The 16312-nt window shown below is 52.8% G+C and overlaps 1 protein-coding gene across 1 annotated transcript in view; it reads right to left on the minus strand.

The window, feature by feature from the left end:
• Positions 1–13449: 13449 nt before the first annotated feature.
• The window catches only part of TFCP2L1 (transcription factor CP2 like 1), a 57418-nt gene continuing 54555 nt past the window's right edge, over positions 13450–16312 (minus strand). Inside the window, exon 15 of the mRNA XM_032405185.1 lies at positions 13450–15587. Coding sequence (XP_032261076.1) covers positions 15541–15587 — 47 coding nt within the window. The 3' untranslated portion in view covers positions 13450–15540. The remainder of the gene's footprint in view (positions 15588–16312) is intronic.

The following is a 16312-nucleotide window of genomic DNA, read 5'->3' on the forward strand; positions in this document are numbered from 1 at the left end:
GGCTTCTGGTCCCAGCCCCACCACGTCCCCATTGCAAGCCACCTAGTCTTCCACGCCTGGGCGTCCTCTCTGAATGTCGCGAGCACACTTGAGGATGTCCTGTGTATTGGCCTGGCACAAGAAACTGCCTCCCAACTGAAGATTTCCAGAACTGAGTCTGAATCTGGGCTCCACAATTTCTAACTGTAGTTTTGAACAAGGTACTCATTTTCAGAGACTCGTTTTCTCCTACGTAAGAAGAGTGATAATAGTATCCACCTCGCAGAGTGGTTTTCAGAATTACAGATGTTTGGGTAAATAGAGAATTACGGATGTTTGGGTAAACACGGTAGACATCACTTCCTATAAGCTACGAGCATCCCCAGCTGGCTGTTATGTATAACGTGTTACTTATAAAGCAACCACTTGTAAGAGGGACCCTTTTCTCCTTAATGTTCAAAAGTGTGATGGTATCTGCAAAAAGCCACCATGGCACCTAGCTCAGGGGACACCTTCAGCAAACATGCTTCTCGGCCCCTGACCCATGCCCTGGGCTGGAAGGAAATGGGAGGGAAAGGTCTGCAGCTCTAGGGGGAGCTCTGGACCCCAGCAGGGGCCAGCAGGAGCCTCCTAGAGACCTCTGGAGTCTGCCTGCGCCCTCTCTCCCTCTCCCTTCTGCCTTTCTCTAAAATAAATAAATACATCTTTTTTTTTTTAAGATGTTATTTATTTATTTATTTATTTGAGACAGAGAAAGAAAGAGAGTGAGTGAGCAGGGGTGGAGGAGCAGAGGGAGAGGGAGAAGCAGGCTTCCCGCTGAGCAGGGAGCCCGACGTGGTGCTCAATCCTGAGACCCTGGGATCATGACCTGAGCCGAAGGCAGACACTCAACTTACTGAGCCACCCAGGCGCCCCTAAATAAATCTTTTTAAAAAATACAGAGAATAGTCGCAAAAAAACCAAACAACAACTAAGTAAATAGAATAAATTTAACATACTCACTTACAAGCGAATCCTCCATAATTGTACTGTTGAGTCTGTTTGCAGCTTCACCCGTGGATCAAGATGTCCCACTGACTTAGAGAAATAAAATTTACACTCAGATCCCCAAATGTCCCTCTTGGTCCTGCGTCACCACTGGACCCCAAAGAGAACAGGCTGGAGAGGGCAGGCTTAGGTCACTTTCCTTGAACTGGAGACACATAACATGGGCCCCAGACAGTGAAAACTAACCTTGCTCGAGCACTTTCTGCTCAAATCCCTCAATGGTCACCACGCAGCTAGTCAGGCTGCTACCATGTGCTCAGGGAGGTGCCTAAACCATGGGTGTATGCACTCAGTAAGTGGTGGTGACAAATGTCTGCCACAGAGACTCTCCCAACCCCAACATGCTCCTCACCCCTGGCAGAGGGAAGCTGGGTGCCTGGCCCCTCCAAGCCAGACAGGCAATACCCATCTGCCTCCGCTGCCATCCTCGGGCCAGGTACACCAGTCACCTAGGGGCTCCCTGTGATGGTCAACTTTCGGCATCCGCCATCCGCCATCTTCGCTCCCCTGCAGCTTCTTCCTGCATCCCTGTTTCAGGAAGGCAGTCTCTCCCTGCTGTCCAGGCCCAGTGCCATCCCCTTGTACCAGCGCAGCACCCTCGGTGGCCACTCCATCTCGGGAAGCAGCCACTCCCAGACACGTTCCTGACATCTCTGGTGGGGAAGGGCCTGAGTTTGAGGGCAGAGCCCTGGCTCGGGGACAGGGGCACCTGGGTTCCTTCTCAGCCTGGATGGGCCACTGGGTCACCAGGGGGCCTCGGCATGTTGCTTCCTTTCTGTGGGCCTCAATTTCCCCAGCAGCAGCTGTAGCAGCAACAGAGTCTAGACAAAAGCTCTGAGTTTTGCACACTCTGCCCCTTACCACCTGGGCATCCTCAGACCCCCTGGCATAGTCCCCATCAGGCCCCACAGAACAGCTCTTAGTTTGGAAAGCCCTGCCACATACTATTTCCTTTAATGAAGGCATTAGGGGACAGGTCCAAAGACCACTGGCAGGGCCCATGTCTCGCAGCATTGCCCCTAGGACCCTGTAACCCGGAGTCTGGCTGGAATTGGGCCACATGGTGCCGAAGCCATCAGGCGGGAGCCGTGTCCTCCCCACCATGTCTTCTGTGCCAGAGACAGTGGGGACTGAAGCAAGCCCAGAGCCTCGGCCCGCCTCACAGTGGGCCCTGTGTGCCACCGTCCAGCCCCACCACCCCCAGGCCCAGCCTCTGTTTTGTACACAAACACCCAGGATGGGACATCGGAAACCTGCAGGCTGATTTCATCTTTCCAATAACAATGCCCTTTTTTTTCTTAAAGGCCCCACGGCACCCTCTCAGGATAGGGAAGCAAGTAGAGGCTGTAAGAGGGGTCTGGAGGAAATAGGGCTCCTCTCAGCTCCTGCATCTCCCCAGCTGCCTCCACAGGGTTGTGGTGGGGGGGGCCTGCACCACCCCATCCAACAGAGGGCCTGGCACACAGCACCATGGGCTCGGAATGGCTATTGGCTAAGAAAAAAAAAAGAGGGGTGCCTGGGTAGCTCAGTCAGTTGGGCGTCTGCCTTGGCTCAGGTCATGATCCCGGGGTCCTGGGATTAAGCCCGCGGCGGGCTCCCTGCTCAGCAGGGAGTCTGCTTCTCCCTCTCCCTCTGTCCCTCCTCCCACTTGTGCTCTCAATCTCTCTCTCTCTCAAATAAATAAATAAAAAATTTTTAAAGGTTTAAAAAAAAGAAAAACAAATGAATGAATGAATGAATGAATGAATGAACGTTGATGCAGCCCACTTTGACCCTTTTTTATAACTTTTTTTTTTTTTTAAGATTTTATTTATTTGTTTGAGAGAGAGAAAGAGCACATGGGGGGGGAGGGTCAGAGGGAGAAGCAGACTCCCCGCTGAGCAGGGAGCCCGATGCGGGACTCGATCCAGGGACTCCAGGATCATGACCTGAGCCGAAGGCAGTCGCTCAACCAACTGAGCCAGCCAGGTGCCCTGACCCTTTTTTTTGAGCCTGTGTGTCTACTAAAGCAGAATGGAGTAGTGGTTGAACACAGACTTGAGTCAAAACCCCTGGGTTCAAAGTCTTTCTCGGGCAGGTCACTGAACCTCCCCTGGCCTCAGTTTCTTCCTTCCTATAATAGCGTCAATGAGGGCCCCGGAGCAGGGCCGTGGGGCACACTGGTATCTACAGACTCCAAACAGAGCCTGGCACAGGGCTGACACTGTACATGCGGGCAATTTCTTTTTCACTGGTTTTGGTGGGTTGATTTACTTATTTATTATATGCCATGGTGGCAGAGGATGCTGAACCTATAGTTGGGCCACACTTTCCAGCCACCCAGTGACGAGGTTGGCGGGGGCCCTGGGACCATGTTCTGCCCCCTGTCAGGGGAGGGGAAGCTGCTGGATGCCACTGGCAGGCCTGGTCTGACACCTCTCCGTCCACTCTGCAGGCTCTCATCCCTTCCTCTGCCTGGAGCAAAGGGTGCAGGGGAGGCCTCTGAGGCCCTAGAAAATGGCAAGACCACCAGATGGAAGACACGCGGGTCCCCAAGTGACCGTGTAGAACGCAGCCTGGCGAACCAAACGGACCTGACACACGAGGGAGAAATACGCCTTTATCGTGTTAAGCCACTCAGGTTTAGGGATTATTTTTATAGCGCCTAGCGTTACTTACCTAACAATATGGGCATAATGTGAGGCTATTTTAATTGATTCTTCTCAGGGTATTTCCAACTTGATTTTTTTTTCCTAACAATTATTACCATAGCGGTGCTGTTTTATATTCTTGACGGTCTTCTTTTTTTGATGGTCTTCTTTTTAATGTTATCTTGTGGATACTTTACAGACAGTTCCATTCGTCAATTAGTCTACAGACCAACCCATCCTTCAAACTCTTAAGTCACTAGCAGCCAAAAAAAAAGGCACTCAAAACTCTGACACATGGCTCTGCGCGGCGCCCTCATGACTCCTCTCCTGGAGTCTGATCAATTTCAGAACATAGAGGCTACTCTTCTAGGGGCATCGGGGACATCGGGGTATGGGGAGCAGCAAGCTTCCAAATGGACAATTTGGTCAAAAGCCAAAAGGTCAAGATGAATTCTTCAGAACCCCTGGCAGAGCCCCAGGCCCTGTCCATGCCAACACACCCAGGGTCCCTTGGCCCCACATTTAGTACTTTGCCCAGTTCCCTACTCTCCCATCCGAATTCACCTGTCCCCGTCCCCAGCTACCGTGGCCCAGTTCTCAGTGCGCTAAGCTAATAAACTAATCTGAAGTCCTGTTAGGAAGGCACACCAGCTGGCTCCCTGCCTGGTACAGGACTCTCTCATGATAGCCTCGGGTCCCCCTTCCTCACTTGCCAATCACCATCCTGCTATCATTTACTCACTCAACAAACACTACTGGAGAGGCTTCTCCCTGCCAGGCCCTGTGCGGGACTTCCAGAGTGGTAGTGGTCAGGCAAACCAATCTCTGTCCTCTAGGAGTTCTGCTCAGTGAGAGACAGACAAGCGGACAGTTCAGCCTCTGCACCGGAGCCCAAGGGAGCTCAGGGGAAGAGCGGGGCTGGTGAGCTCTGTGACTTGGAGCCAGGAAAGAGCTGAGTCCACAAAAGGAATGGAGGAAATGGGGAGGGAGGGTGGGAAGTCAGAGAGGGAGGGAGGGAGGGAGAAGGAAGGGAGGGAGGAAGGAAGGAGGGAGGGAGGGAGGGAGAAGGAAGGAAGGAAGAGAAGAAAGGAAGAAAGGAAGGAAGGGGAGGGAAGGAAGAGAAGGAAGGACAGGCAGGCAGGCAGGCAGGCAGGAAGTTGGCTGGTTTCCCTCGTCCACCTTTCCCCACTGGACGTGTTTGAAGCCCCGCCCCTGCCCCTACTCCAGGTCGCCCTCTCTGGTTATCAGATATTCCAATAGCTGCCTCCTGTCCGATAAGCTCTCTCCAGATAACCCGTTTCCCTTGTAATTGAGTTTAAATATTGATCCCCCCAGTCAAGGCAGGTTATTGTTCAACCCAGCTGAGCTCTGGAAGCCTCCTAGCCACCGGCTCCCTTCCCTGGAGTTCAGGGATATGGGGCTGGGGGAGGGGCGGCCACAGGCGCCACAGCCTTCCCTGGAAAGCACATGCCTCTGGGGGCTTGCTCTGGGGGCTGCCAAGTCCTGGCTCTGCCCGGATGGGCTGAGTCTCGCTGGCGGGTCCAAGAGCCCTCTCCAAGCCCAGTCTCATGGAAGCCCCAGTACCTGCCCTTCCCAGCACAAGGATCAGGTGAGGACAGAGGACAGGGGTGCTTTGGGAAGTGTAAACTGAACTGACCAAGAAAGGATGCAGAGGGCAAGCCGATTCGCTCCGTTGCTGTGCTCAGCTGGGAGAACATGCTCACACACACACATCTCTCCGGGGATTCTGCTTCACTGGCCCTTGGCTGATGCCCTTTGGCTCCTGAAAGTTTGCTCCTCGGGAGTCAGTCTTCTAGGGCCTACCCTGTCTGACACACTCCTGGTGGGATCTCCAGCCTACGGACGGAGGCCCGGACACTGGGTGCGCCCACCCCCACTGCTGACTTTGTCTGGTCTCCCATGTGGACTGCCACAGTCAGTGACGTGGGGACGGCTGCAGCCCAGACCTCCTGGACTCGGGGGTGCTGAGTGTGGCTGCCCTGCCTGGCCCGGAGCAGACACTGGGGTGGGGGAGCAGGCTGCCTGCAGCCAGGAGGCCCCGCCGCCTCCCCTGGGGGCCCAATCAACAGGTTTCAGAACTGGAGTCAGCTTCCCTTACAGTGAGGACAGGAGGGTGCCACCGCTGGCCCCTGCTTCTCGGGTTCTAGGGGACCACATCAGCTGACTCTAACGTTCTGTAGTCCCCACCACCACCCACCCTTAGCTCACACCCAGGTCTGCATCTTGAGTGACTCGTTTCCCCTCCTGGATGCTTCTTCAAGCAAGCAAGCTCCTCCAGGCCAGTGGTTCTCCAAGCATGCTCTCCCGCCAGCAAAGAGGGTCCACTGGGAACCAGTTAGAAATACACATTCTCAGACCCCCGCTCAAACCTACTGAGTCGAAAAGTGGCCGTGGGACCCAGCAGTCTGTTGACCAAGCCCCTTGGGTGATTCTGACACCGTCTGAGGACCACAGCACCCCACCCTGCTGCCTGAAAAGGGGGCACCGAGGGGAAAGCATCCTGGAAGCTTCATGGCCATGGCAGGGCCAGCGGAATGTGTGTGGGAAGGAGACTGGCTTCCAGTGCGGTTCTGCACGAGCCCCTGGGAAGGCAGCTGGGCCGTGGGCCGGGCCTCAGTTACATTATCTCCCTGGTCCCCGTCTATCTACTCCGCACCCCCAGTGTCACTCTCCTTTGGATCCTGGAAAACACGGAGCCGTTTCCCACCTCCGAGCCGCGCCCCCCCCCCCCGCCCCACCAACCCACACCGGGAAGCTGCTCCTGAGTTTCACTGGGAACCTCCTCCTGTGCCCAGGCTCGTGCTCACTGCTTCACCTGCATGGCCTCAAGGCCGGTGACATTCCCAGTTCACAGATGAGAAGGCACGTTCCGGGAGGTTCAGGATCTTGCTCTACATGAGGTGGTTCCAGGATTCCCACGCCCACCACCCACACCCTGCACACAGGCTAGCTGGGGGGGAAGGGGGACTTTACTGGACTGTGGTGGGGAGGGGAGCTGTGACCCCTGGGCTCCGGAGGACAGGGAGAGCCCGGGCAGGAGGCACGCAGGAGGGACAGCCCTGGCCCCGCAGCACACAACACTGGATTGCAATGGAGCACCAGAGGCAGGCCGGCCTGGAAGAGGTGTGGTCTGGGGAGGAAGGTGTTTGAGCAGGGGAGGGGCTGGGAGAGAGAACAGAAGCCGGTGGGTGACTCCAGAGATTGCACCCTCGGCCCTTGATGGTGACAAGGGTCTGGAGTGGGGAAATTGCAAATGTGCCCACCGCAGCATTCAGCCCAGCACACCCACTGATGGAGGTTTGGAGAACCGAGGCCTCCCGCCAGGGTGGCTACTAGCGAAGAGAGAAAGTGAGTGTTGGCCAGAGCGGGGAGGAATTAGAACCCTCATTCACGGCAGGTGGGAACGTAAAGTGGTGCAGCCGCTGTGGAAACAGTATGAACGTATGAGCTCGCAGCCGCACCCCTGCTCTATATCCAGAAGCCAAGGCAGAGACTCAAACGGACATCTGCACTCCCGTGTTCACGGTGGCATTATTCACAACAGCCAAAAGGTGGAAGCAGCCCAAGACGGATGAATGGATTAATAGAACATGGTGTATACATACAATGGAGTACTGCCCAGCCTTAGAAAGGGGAGCAGCCAGCCACATGCTGCAACACGGATGAGCCTTGACCTTACGTGGAGTGAAGCCAGTCCCAAAGGGACAAATACTGCATGATTCCACTCATCTGCGGTGGCTAACCAGTCACATCACAGAGACAGAGAAGAACCGTGGTTATGGGGGGCTGCGCGGTGGCGGGGGGAACGGGTCGAGTTTCCGTTGAGGAAAATGAAAAAGTCCTTAGGAGATGGTGGGGATGGTTGTACAATATGAATGTACTTGATGCCACTGAACTGCACGCCTCAAAATGGTTAAGATGGTAACTTTCACAGCATTATGTATTTTACCACAATTTTAAGAGAGAGAGAGACTGGAGGCCTGAGCCACAGGGGTTTCTTACAAATGAGTTTTATTTGCATTTCTGACCCGAGCACAGATCCCACATACAGATTTCTCATCTGCACAACGGTACAGTAACAAGTGCAAAATATGCTTTATTTCAGGTACAAAAACAATGTGGCAGTATGACAACTTCTGTCTCGATGCCCACCTCCCATGACCCACTACACCCTCTTGACCCATCCAAGGCCCGCACCACCCAGTAGACTCCCACCACCTTCAGGAAAGAGTCACCCAGTCCGGAGAAAGCTCGGGAAGTTACACGTTAGGGAAGAATCACGTTACATACATGAACATTAGAGGACACAGTAACCAACTTTTTACCCAGCAAGGAGAAGGCTGGGGAGAGAGGCACACAAAACCATCTTCTTCTCCTTTTTTTCAGATTTATTTATTTGAGGGAGAGCACGTGAGCAGGGGGAGGAGCAGAGGGAGAGGGACAAGCAGACTCCCCGCTGCTGGGCGCAGAGCCAGACACGAGCTGCATCTCACGACCCTGAGATCATGACCTGAGCTGAAATCAAGAGTCAGACGCTTTAACTGACGGGGCCACCCAGGCGCCCCTCCCCTTCTCTTTAACAACCAAGCCCCACAAATGTTCCCCCACCAGGGTGCACCAAGCCCAGCGATGGAATCTCAGGATGAAAGCTAGCACTGCGTAAGAGCTTGCCCCCCAAACCTGGCGTGCGAGAGTGTGGGGTGTGGATGTGGAACTCAGACCCGGATGCTCCAATTCTCATCCTGGCTCAATCCACCAGTGGTTGGAGGACCCTGGGCTGGCTGGCATCTGATTTCTGTCTTGACTTCCTCACCTGAAAACTGGGCCACGGCGGCCACACAGCACAGTGGGGAGGATGGAGAGGGACGATGGCGAAAGCACTGACCCAGGAGCGGACAGCCAGCGTCCACCATGGCTGTTAGCGTTGGTGCTATTACTAATGGAAGGCTGGATGCGGCATCCCACCACCTGTACCTGGAGTGGGGGGGGGGGGGTACCACAAAGACCAGACTGCCCCAGCAGGAAGGTGACCCCGGGCATGTAGGACTCAAGAGTCCTAGGCAGAACCGCAAGTCCAGGCCCAGAGAACCCCTACTCAGGGCCAGGCAGTGGCCCCTCTCTATCACCAAGCTGAGTTCCCTTTGTATGAGAAGAGCCAGCAGAATGTGTAGGGAGAAACGTGCGGGACCCTAGAGAAGCCCCGGGGTCCTCAAGGCGCCAGCTGGAGGTGAAGGTCAGGCTATGACCTCCGGGAGAGGAAAGTTCCAGTGACCTAAGCCAGGAGGCCACCGCCCACCAGCTTGCCGGCCTGTTAATACCAGCACGGAACCCTTCCCCACAGGCGGCCCTCTGACGCCAACCCCTAGCACCCAACCCAGGGGTCCGAGGCCCACCGGGTCTCCAGGAGCAGGCCAGCAGCCGGGAAGAGGAAGGAAAGCCCGCAGAGGGGCTGGGGTGGACGCTTCACAGAAGTGAGAGGCCACAGGCAGGGGAAGCTCCAGGGCTGCTCAGCCAAACACTTCTCTTGCTTCAAAGCTCAGGACAAATACTTTTTACAAATTGTTTCAGAGTCCTTATGTAATGGGATTTCCAGCAGGGACAGAAAGCAACAGAAAACCTTACCTCAGTGGTTGGCAAAGTTTTTCTCGGAAGGGCTGGATAGTACCTATTTTCAGCTTTGAGGGCCAAGAGGCAAATCGATAATTATGTCAGAAGAGAAAACCAATTTCCACGACTTTGTTGTTGATGGAATTCAAAATATAGTAACTGAATACTTTTTCTGGTAATGCAGGTCTACTAATGAGAAGAATGGAATTGGGACAGGGGGTTGCAGGACATTTCACTTGGGTTCAGAGATCGTGCTCCCCCCCATCCAACATCACACACCCGGCAGTGAGCTGGATTTCGCCGGCAGCTTGCTGACCCCCACGAGAGCAGGTGTGTGTTGATCCTGCTGGGAGCTGGGTGATGGGTACTGGGGTTAATTATATTGTTCTCTCCCTGATGAAGGTTTGCAAACTTCTCATGATAAAAGGCTTTCCGCTCCTTGCTAGCTCCCTGCAGCCCACGCTCCCGCCACCCCCCCCCCCCCGGGCCGGGTTCCTCAAGATGAAGGTCATGAAGATAGGCTCCACACAGCCCCTTTGGAAGGGGACTAGGATGGCTGCTCGGATGGCAGGGCTGGTCACCCCAAGACTAGGCAGTGACTGCCCCTCCCCATCGCATCACCATCAGCAGCCCAAACCCACCTCTCAGAGCTACTGCCTGGGGACGTTGCCCCTAGAAAGCCCCTACAAGCCAGTGGGGGATGGCAGGTCCAGCCCTGGGCCACTGGCCCAGGAGCCAGCACTCGGAACTACTGGCTAGTCCCCACGGGAGTAAGGGGAAGGACGCCTGGGAGAAGCCTTTGCAGAGAGGTCTGGAGAGCTCCGAGGAGCTCCCAGGGGGCCTGGCCGGGTCCCAGGAAGGCCTGGGGGAGCCTGACCAGCACCTCACTGCCCTGCCCCCACGGGGCAAAGGGAAGGGGTTGGGAGGTGATCGAAAAGAGTGTACCACCACTTCCTACCAGCTACAGCCTGATTGATGGTATCATACCCAGAGCAAGTAACTCAAGGGGAGAAAGGGCACGTGAGGCAGAGGTGTGGAAGACCAACTCCGTGAGCCCCGGCTTTGGGGTCCTTGTCAGATGTCCGCTGCCAGCACTGCTCCCATCCCCATAAGAGGTGGACCTAAGGTGTGCATCCCCACCCCCACCCTGCTAACTAGGGCAACTTTACCCCTGACCAGTTAGTTTCATCAACAGAGCCTGAACAAGCGTCACACAAGATCTAAAGGGAAGAGCATGGATCACCGCATTGGGCTGAGCTGAGAAGATTCAGGGCTGCGCTCACGCCGCATGCAGGAGTGAGGAAAGGGGTCTGCGCTGACAATGCGTGTGCACACACACATGCACACACACGTGCATAAACGTGCGTGCGCATCTGTAATGTAGGCACGGAGCTGGCCGGCACGCACCTGTAATGCAGGCACGGAGTCCGGGCTGGGGCTGCCAGGGAGCAGCCGGTCGCCGCTCTAAGGGCGCTGATGGACAGCCACCCAGCTGTGAGCAAGACACGCTTCTTAAAGACCCGGCCCAGGCGCTAGATCTCACGCTGCGGGGCACCTCGCGGGGAGCACAGCAGCCCGAGCGGGGGGCGTGAGCGGTGCTCCGTATAACCGGGACCCTCGCAGCGGCGCGTCACCTGCCCGCCGTAGGCCCTTACGGAGGGAGGAGTGGGAAAGCCCTGCCACACCTCACATTCACCTCCTGACCGAGTCAGCCACGACTCGGGCCAAGCAAGGGTCTGGGGGCCCTGGCTCCTGCACCCTCGGGCACTGCCACGTCCACGTCCACGTCCCCTGCCCCCGCCCCTCATCCTCTGCTCCTCCGCCTTCTGCGAGCCTCCGGGCTTGCTCCCTCCACTCCACGGGCAACAGCAAGTAGAGGTTTTCCATGTTTCTCATCAACTCGTTAATGATTTTCGAGCTTAAGCTACTCAGGCCGGGCCCCGAAGCTGCTCTGGACTTGGAAACTTGTGACCCACAGCTCAGCCAGCTCCAGTCCTCTCCCGGGGAAGCGCCCTCTAGGTTAACAGCTCTTCCCCTTCCCTACAAGGGGCCCGAGGCTGCCTGAGCAGGGGTCAGCGGGTCCGCTGGCTGACCTTTGCTTTGGACCCTAAGCCCCGACTTCAAACTCCCTACTCCATCCTGTTCTTTCCGTCCATCCCTTCCCCCAGCAAATCCTCTTGTCCCCCCATTCAAAAGCCTCTGTGTCTTCATTCTAAAGGTGCAACCTAGCAGACACGATAAGGTTTATCACAACCTTGCAAACAGAAAAAGAAACCTGATGGCCTGAGAATAAGGAACTCAGCTCAAGGCTTCTGGTTCACAAGATGGTGGCCTGAGCACACGGGGAGATCTTCTTTCTCTCCGGGGATCACACCTTTAAAAGTGGCTGCTGGAGAAGGAGCCACAGGAGAAGCGACAGCCTAGAACCCATGGGGTGGAGGCTACAGTTCTGGGCAGGCTGCCCCAGCCCCCAGCCCCAGACTCTGGCCTCAGAGCTCACGGGAAAGGCAGTGGACAGGAGTGGGGAGGGCTCTGGCTTTTCTGTACTTTTAAATGAAAAAAATTAAATCTACAACCAGCTCATCTGACTCCCGTGCAAGGAGGACAAGCCGCCGAAACAAAGCTGCTTACATTTTGGTACCAAATTAGGATGTGCATTTATTTTCTACTTCTTTATAAGCTACAAGATTCATCTAGAATCATTAGGAGAAGGCGAAAGGGGCGTTTGGCTGGCTCAGTCAGTACAGTTTGCAACTCTTGGTCTCAGGGTTGTGAGTTCAAGCCCCATGTTGGGTATAGAGATTACTTAAAAATAAAATATTAAAAAAACAAAAAAGATTCAAACAGACAAACTAAAAAACAGACAGCAGTGGGGGTTCCAGAAAATGGAAGACTCCACTAACAGAGAACTTAAGGTAACAACAGATCTTTATTAGACCCTTATCTGGAATTAAGAAATAAAAATATTAGCCTACCACATTTCTATAGTGAAAATCGAGCCTGTTCATCACTTGGCCTGGGAAGTGGCATCACTTAGGTCTAGCGATTAAGACTGGCAGTCAGGACACCGAAGGTCTAGTCCTGATTCTGTGTGACCTTGGGCAAATGATTCCACTTCCTTGTGACTGAGGTTCCTCCAGAAAGGAAATGACTGGTCCTGACTTTCCCCTAGGACTAATGTGTGGAGTGAGAACATGCACCAAGTAGGCTTGCAGAATTCTGAGCAGAGTGCGGTATGACCCAGTACTGTTGAGAAGGTTAAGGGGGAGACAGTAGGCGGAGAACAGAAAGACAGTCATAAAAATGGTGGAGTCACACATAGACTGGGTTTTAAAAAAGAAGAAGAAGGAAAAAAAAAAGGAGTTTCCCAATGACAGCCCCATGCCCCAGAAGAAAAGATCCAGTAAGAATCAGGGGCCTTTAGCAAGAGTCAACAACTGATGGGGGAACCGGGCATCCGCACTCACAAGAATGATGCTGGACCTCTACCTCATACCATATACAAAAAGTAACCTAAAATGAATCAAAGGCCACTGGAGAGCTAAAACTGTAAAAAAAGAAATCTTAGAAGGAAACAAAGGCATAAATCTTCTTGACCTTGGATTACACAATGGTTTTCCAGATACGACACGAAAAGCACAAGCAACAAAAACACATATCTTAGACGTCATCCAAATTAAAAACTTTTGTGCTCCAAAGGACATCATAAGAAAGTGAAGACAATACACAGAATGGGAGAAAGTTTTACCAGATCATGTATCTGATAAAGGATCTCCATCTAGAATATACAAAGAACTCATGCAACTCAGTAATAAAAAAAGACAAATGGCCCAAACACAAATGGGCAAGGATCTAAATAGTTCTCCAAAGAAGACAATGGCCAATAAGCACATGAAAAGAGGCTCAACATCATTAGCCATCAGGGAAATACAAATCAAAACCACAAGGAGACACCACTTCACACCCATTAGAATGCTCTAATCAAAAAGGCAGATAATTAGCAAGCGTTGGTGAGGATGTGGAGAAATGGGAGCCTTCGTGCGCTGCTGGTGGGAATGTGAAACGGTCTGACTGCTTTGGAAAACAGTCTGGCTGTTTCTCAAAAAGTTAAACACAGAGTTCTATATGACCCAGCAATTCCACTCCTAGTATATACCCCAAAGAAATGAAAACATATGTGTACATAAAAACTTGTACAACTATGTTCATAGCAGCATTATTCATAATAGCCAAAGAGTAGAAACCACTCATGTATCAATCAACCGGTGAATGGATATACAAAATGTGGTAAGTATATCCACAGACCCGGGTCTGTGTGGCAGGTCCTACACATGCAGTGTAGTGTAGAACGAAACATTATTCAGCTCTAACAAGAATTGATGTATGGATACATGTTCGACATGGATGACCCTAGAAAACATTTAGTTTAAAAAAAAAACAAAAAAACAGCCACAAAAGGCCACCATGATAGGTCCAGAATAGGTAAATCTATATGGAAAGTAGATTTGCAGTTGCCTAGGACCAACGAAGTTGGGGGGAGAGAGGGAAGGTGATCACTAAAGGGAATAGGGTTTCTTTTGGGGTAAGGAAAATCTTCTCAAATTGAATGTGCTGATTCTGTGAATTCACTAAAAACCACTGAGTTGTATACTATAAATGGGTACACTGTATGGTATGTGAATTATAGCTCAATAAAGCTGTTACCTGCTCCCCATCCTCCCCTAAAACAGAAAAGGAATCAGGAGCCTGTTGTACTCTGGAGGAACACCATACCTGTTGTCCCAACATAACCATGACTAGAGAGCCCCTTTCGCCATCTGAAGTGTCTTGACTTATATGATAAATTTCTATCACTGCCCTGTCACTACGTGATTATCAGGCAGGTGGCTTTGCCCCTCTAGGCTTCAGTTTCCTCATCTGTAAAACAAGGTCTACCCAGTTCTGATCATCTTTGACCCTAACACTATATTCCCTATGTTCCCCAAAAGCTCCACTTCAGAAGTTGTAAAATCCTGCTCGGTTGGTCATAGGGCTTCCTGGTGCTTTGGAAGATAAACCTAAGTTAGCAAAGGGTTTAGATGACTGGGTCCCAGGAAACAGAGGCAAGATGAAGACTAATTCCTGAGTATACTCAAATTTCCCCATAATTAAGCCACTAAGAGAGGTGATCCAACCATCCCAATGCAGGCAAAATGCCCTAAACACTCCCTCTACACATGAAAAAAGATAAACATTTAAATGGGGGTCCTCAGAGAGGAGACAAAGTCCCTAGGAAACTTGGCAAGTTTGGCAGTGGTTAACCAAGGTCTTCTCTAACCGGGACTTGGTTCAGTCCATGCGCAAGGGCCTGCTATCATGACTGTCAAGGTCATCTGATCACACAGTGGGACACTCATTTCCTAAAATGTCCTCCTTTTACCCATGATTGCTGAGGAAATAAAATTATATAAAAGAAGTTCAAGAAAAAATAAATCGTTTTGTTCTCATCCCTTTTATATGCGTGAGAAAGTACCTGAAAATAGTTGTTCTATCCTCTCCCTCCCTCCCAAGGGCATAGACCCGGGTCTGTGTGGCGGGTCCTACACATGCACTGTAGTGTCTACATGACTAACGCAGAGACAGGAGAGCCCATCTCTGGGCGCTGCGGCGGCAGGTCCTTAGAAATGAGAGTGAAGGTGAAAGAAGCAGAAGGCACAGAATAAATCCCATTCCCATCAATCCATCCCAGAACTGGAAAGACGGATGCTCACCAGGGTCGCTGAGGAGGGAAACCAACATTAAGACAGAATGGAGGCGACCCACCTACATCCAGTCAGCAGTCCTGGTCACGGAGCCGGTTACCAAAGAAGGGGAAGGTTGGGGGTGAGGCAGGGCTTTCCCTGGAGGCAGGGGAGTGGTTCAGAAGGGTACAGTGGCACCAAGATACCCAGTGAACTAGCCTCCAACAAGGGAGTGAGGGGTTTCAGAGAAGATGCCCCCACTGTTTGCCTCTCTAGGACAGCAGGCAAAGAACAAGGAACGATTCAAAAGCTGGAGGCCAAGAGGAAGGGAGAGAGGAGCCATTGGCTTTCCGCATGCCAGAGACCGCATCCACGGGTTTCTGCGGTTACTGGTCCGTGGTTTTCAGACGGGGCCAAGGCCCTCCTAGTCACAGCTTGCCAGGTGAGGCCGCAGCCTACAGAGGTGCCACTTCTACGTCCAAGGGAATCCACGGGGCTGGGAGGTGGAGGCTCTACTTTACACACGCTACTTCTGCTCAGAGGCCACATTTCAGGATGATGTGGTAGCCATCATTGCTCTCGGCTGCAAAGACAAACACTGGGCATTTTACAGGAAGAAAGGCACGACACTGTGACCTTGGGGAATCGGGGAGGGCACAGTACTGGTGTACCAGAAGCCCCGCCATGGATACTGGCTCCAAACACAATTGCATAGAGTGAAGCGTGCTAACAAAAATAGGTATTTTAACACATGCCTTCACATGCCTTCTGCCTTACTTGAGTTTCTCTTTGGCAATGGGCCTTTCTACCACAGCTCTAGGCCCAAGAACTAAAGGCTCTCTATCCAAGAAGGCTTTGGACAAACTGTGGTCCTCAGGGTATTGTGGCCCCCAGCACTCTGAAGGCAGCTGCTGGCTAGATCCAGAGAACAGGGGAGGACAAGAATGGCCCTGTCACCGTTCAGGGTCTATGACCCAGTCATAGGGCTTTCATTCTGATATACTCCATACATTCACCTGCCCCAGCCCTAAGGAAGGTCACAGCTAGTCTCCCCTCTCTCCTGGCACAAGATGTTCCTTCTCAGACCCCTTCCTCAGGTGAAACCTTCATGCCCCACCCCTGCCCCAGATCCCTGACCTACTAGGCCTGCAGGCTCAGCTGCTGTATTCCACACTTGCTCCTCCTGGAGACCCTCATTGTAGAAAAACTCAAATGCATCTTACTTTTACTCAAGTACTGAGTTCATGGAGAACACGTTGCCTGGCCAGGATTTCCCTTTCAGAACTGATTTTGGAGCCAATCTCAAAA

The sequence above is a fragment of the Phoca vitulina genome, unplaced genomic scaffold, assembly GCF_004348235.1.
Source record: "Phoca vitulina isolate PV1807 unplaced genomic scaffold, GSC_HSeal_1.0 scaffold1, whole genome shotgun sequence".
NCBI classification, from domain to species: domain Eukaryota; kingdom Metazoa; phylum Chordata; class Mammalia; order Carnivora; family Phocidae; genus Phoca; species Phoca vitulina.